The following is a 4,640-nucleotide window of genomic DNA, read 5'->3' on the forward strand; positions in this document are numbered from 1 at the left end:
CCAGCAGCGGCCACGGTCGCCGTCGCCAGGCCGGCCCCAGTAGCTGTTGCAGCTGCGGCGACAGCAGCTGCGTATGGGGGCTATCCTACAGCACACACAGCTACAGATTATGGTTATACACAGAGACAACAAGAAGCTCCACCACCGCCACCTCCTGTTACTACACAGAATTACCAGGTGGGTTAAAAAATTACTTCTGTTGTATGATTTTTAAATATGTTGAAAGGAAGAGGCTTGTTTGGCTAAGAGCGGGATAATATTTATATTTTTTTCTTCACTGAATCAGTTTGAAACACAACTCAAACTATGTAGTGGCAGAATCTGATAGAATGTGAAGTTACTGCAGTCTTGTATGGCCCAGGTAGGCGAATATCAATACTAGTACTGCAGTAGCTGAGATTTAAACATTCACACAGTAAGCTAGAGAGGGAATTTTTACAAGGACATGCAGGGACAGGACAATGGGTAATGGCTCTAAACTGAAAGAGGGTAGATTTAGGTAGATATAAGGAAGAAGTTCCTCACCGTGAGGGTAGTGAGACACTGAGTTTGAACAGATTGCCCACAGAGGTTTTGGGTGCCTCCATCCCTGAATTGTTCAAGGCCAGATTGGATGGGTCTTTGAGCAGCCTGGTCTGGTAGAAGGTGTTACTGCCTATGGCAGGGTGGCTGGAACTAGATAATTCATAAAGTCCCTACCAACTATTCCAATCTATTCTGTGCTTCTGGATAAGCAATGAACTGAGGTTTACCTCCAAGTGATTATGTGAAACTACTTCAGAAGGGAGTAGCACTGTCTTTCTTGTCTTAGCTGGCTTAAATTTTTCAGTGGCATGCAGTAAACTGGGTCATGGAACTGATGTAGCAGAAAAAAACTGTTCCAATAAAAATTTTCAGTGGCAGTAGAAGTAGTTCCCTTGTCAGATTCCTAGTTGACACAGGAGTGGTAGTAACCAACACGTGAAAATAGAAGATTGCCCTAGGGGAGGAACTACCCTATGGGTAGTTTTTGGGTAGCCTTTGAGAGAGGACTGCCTAACCTGGTGTGGCTACAGGCTTTTACAAAGGGGAACTGTATATCTGTTTTCATCTTGGATGTTGAAATAGTATGTCTCTTGTAATAATTTTTAAACTTTTTAGTTCTGAATTTACCAAGGCACTACCTAATTAATATTTTGTTGGGGGTTTTTAAGGGCTGTATTACTGCCACATTTTCTCAATTCTTTTGTATAGCTTCTATAATTTATTACATATAATTGAATTGTAATGTATAGTAACATAGGAGGTTTTCCCATAACATATGTCAGTTACTAGCTATATTTTGATGGAAAAGAGAGTTGCCTAAATGAAACAAAAATAATTCCAGTTAACACAGGCTGATTGGGAAAAGAGTTATTATTGTTATATTTCTTGGAAATAAAAATAATTTGTATACGTTAGTACATTCCAGCTATGATAGTTCATGCCTCACTACCCCCTCAGCTGATCCACACTTTATGCTTTACAAACATAAACATAAACATGGGGAGGATGAGAGAATATATAGACATACATAACAGTGGCTTCCGGGCCCTCCCCTTCGAAGTTTACTGGCCATCTCCTGAGATCTCAAGGTGTAAACAGGCTACTTGCCTTGCCATTATAGAACAGATAAGGTTCCCTAATGGGCTGGTTGATACAACAAAAAAGTAAAGAAGGCTTTACATAACCAAGAAGAGTATCCTTAATGATGGCATTTTTAAAGCAAATCTCGGGTCATGTTTCTAAACTTGAGAATTTGTGAAGTGTAGAAATTCACATTTTGTGGATATCTGTAGGGATGTTTTACTTCATGTTTTACAGAAATGTAATCCAATACAGTCGTCATGAAAAACTAGTGGGAGTAGTAGCTTTTCAGTACCAAACTAATTTGATAGGGGAAGTGATTTAATAGCTTGGGGTTAATTCTGTATTAAGTCTGACAAAGACCATCAGGGTTGTTCTCGGGCTTACACTATGTGTAAACATAAATTTAATTTCTCTCATGCATTTATTTGTACATAGTGTGTCTGTAGATGTTGGGGTTTTTTTAAGTCTACTTCAGTAGACCACAAGAAGAATACATTGTTTCTTTGACTCTGCTGTTGGCTTCTATTACTTCAGCTATATGCCTGAAGGAGAGGTGTGCTGGGTTTTCTTTTCAGGATTCCTATTCGTACGTCCGATCTACTGCCCCCGCCGTGGCTTACGACAGCAAGCAGTACTACCAGCAGCCGGCGGACCGCGGCGGCAGTGGCTGCTGCCGCCCAGCCCCAGCCCTCGGTCGCCGAGTCCTACTACCAGACAGGTGAGTGCCACGTCTCAAACGGCCCTCTTCAGGCACAGAATGTGCACTACCTCCATACCTTAAGCAGTTTTTTGACTATTTCATGTTATCCAGACTCTCTGTTTTTTTAAAAAAAGTTATGTCAGGTAATCTCTGTCAATGTGTAGAAAAATCTGCACCTAGAATTGGAACGTTATTGCGACATTGCCACAGGTAGCTAGATCTGAAGTTTGGGTTGTTATTGGATACACTCAAAACATACTCCTGGGCAAACTTTGGGTTGATTTGTCTGGAAACCTTGCTGAAACCAATGGTGGGTTCATTTGAAAGACTTTTTCAATTCTTTCATTACTTGATGTATGTAGTTCTTTAATTATTGGTATCATGACTGTTAGAAGGCATAAATCCTATTTGCTTTTTTTATGTGGAAATAATAGGAAGGTTTAGGTTTACTTTGGTTTAGTGTACTCTTGTAAAACCACTGAAAGATAATTTTTTTTTTTTAAAACATGGCAGCATCATTAAAAATAAAAAAATCTGAGGCTTACTGGTGTGAGCTGTGGCATGATTAAATAGTTGTCATGCATGATACACAACACATAACCACAACTGGAAAAAAAAGAACCATAACAAAGAACCAAAACCAATCAAATAAAAAGAACACACCAAAACCCACTTGTTATGCATTTATTCCCCAGCATATTGTTAAGTATAACTTAATGGTTTGCATTTCCTTCAGATACAACATACCAAGGTTTGTACACTTTTATTTTCTATCCTAATTAGCTCCGAAAGCAGGATATAGCCAAGGTGCAACTCAGTATACCCAAGCCCAGCAAACACGACAAGTGACAGCAATAAAACCTGCAACTCCAAGTCCAGCAACAACTACGTTTTCTATATATCCTGTATCCTCTACCGTGCAGCCAGTAGCAGCTGCAGCTACTGTTGTTCCATCCTATACTCAAAGCGCAACATACAGTACAACAGCCGTTACTTACTCTGGTAAGAATTTTGCACATTATGTTGCTGGGATCTTTGTAGTTGCTATAGGAGAGGCTTTAAATACTCGTAATTTTAGCAGTTCATGTTCAGTTGCATCAGGGTCTACTGAGAAATAACCAGTTCAATCACTATAATGACAAAGTAATTTGCTTTAAAGGTTTGATGTTTGTATGTGCCTATTTTGTTACATGTGAGAAAGCACTGGCATTGCTACATGCGCAGTGTTTTGTGACTGAGTTAAGATTTGGAAAGAAAAGGTGTGGGATAGGAAAAATAAGGAAACACATCCACACAAATGGTACCTGGGGGAATTGGAAGGGAGCATGCTGCCATCAAACAGCAGTTACAGAGACAGGGAGGAGCAGTCCAGTGTAAGTCTTTTAGGTTTGGGCTGTCTAGACCCAAAGTAGGAGGAGAATGGGTGCTGAAAAATGGGCTTTCCTTCAAGCATTAGAAATCCAGTAGGTACTTAAAACGAGATGTTAACTCTGTGGCCAGATGGTAATCAACTGGCATATTATAGCTACCTTAAATGTTTTGTTTTGTTTTGTTCTGTTTTCTGTTTAAAAAGGGATTTTAAGACTTCCTTGAGGCAGAGACTGATCAGAGGATAAAAATAGTTGAATTAAAATAGATGTAGAATGTTTATGGGAAAACTGGCTTGAAGGTATGAAACCCCAGTTTCCTTGATTTGTTCAACTTTGATCCTAGAAATCAAGGGACTGCATAGCCAGGTTTTAGTGGGCAAACAGCTCTGCACTAAACCGACTTCAGTCAATGAAATAGAATGTAATAGCACTAGCCATTCTGTCTTTTGTCTTCATTATTTTTTGCCTTCCTGTACATGTTGTCTGTCCTCCATGCCATTTGGAAACTTGAATAACAAATCTGGTTCTCGAAGACTGCCTACTTCAAGTGGCCCTTGTTAAATATTTTACTGAAATTCTTCTTACATCATCCTTGGTCTCACCAGATGTACCAGGAAATTTCAAAAACCCTTTAGGTTTGCTTTGATACACCTAACATAACTGCGTGTCTGCACATTGACAAGTGTGTCAAAAATCAAATATGTTCCTGATACAGTTGGTAGCTTCCTATTTGTGTACTGTGAAACATCAAGAAAAATTTGAACTGCCTAACAAGATCTCAGTAAATCATTCATATCCCTTATGCAACAAGTTTTCAATTGGCGTGTTACACAATGGGTAAGTGATACACAGTGATGTAACGTTTGTTTTATTTTGATCTTTGAGGTACCTCTTACTCTGGCTATGAGGCCGCAGTCTATTCAGCTGCATCGTCCTATTACCAGCAGCAGCAGCAGCAACAG

At 39.7% G+C, this 4,640-nt stretch overlaps 1 protein-coding gene across 1 annotated transcript in view; it reads left to right on the plus strand.

The window, feature by feature from the left end:
- The window catches only part of LOC103776735 (zinc finger RNA-binding protein-like), a gene marked incomplete at its 5' end in the record, with an annotated part of 25,011 nt that overhangs the window by 104 nt on the left and 20,267 nt on the right, over positions 1 to 4,640 (plus strand). The window contains 5 exon segments of the mRNA XM_008944259.1: positions 1 to 177; positions 2,184 to 2,257; positions 2,259 to 2,326; positions 3,092 to 3,310; positions 4,564 to 4,638. The exon segment at positions 1 to 177 is cut by the window's left edge and continues 28 nt beyond it. Of these exon segments, the coding sequence (XP_008942507.1) occupies positions 1 to 177; positions 2,184 to 2,257; positions 2,259 to 2,326; positions 3,092 to 3,310; positions 4,564 to 4,638 (613 nt within the window).

This window comes from Merops nubicus, unplaced genomic scaffold (assembly GCF_000691845.1).
Source record: "Merops nubicus isolate BGI_N331 unplaced genomic scaffold, ASM69184v1 scaffold7677, whole genome shotgun sequence".
Classification (NCBI taxonomy): domain Eukaryota; kingdom Metazoa; phylum Chordata; class Aves; order Coraciiformes; family Meropidae; genus Merops; species Merops nubicus.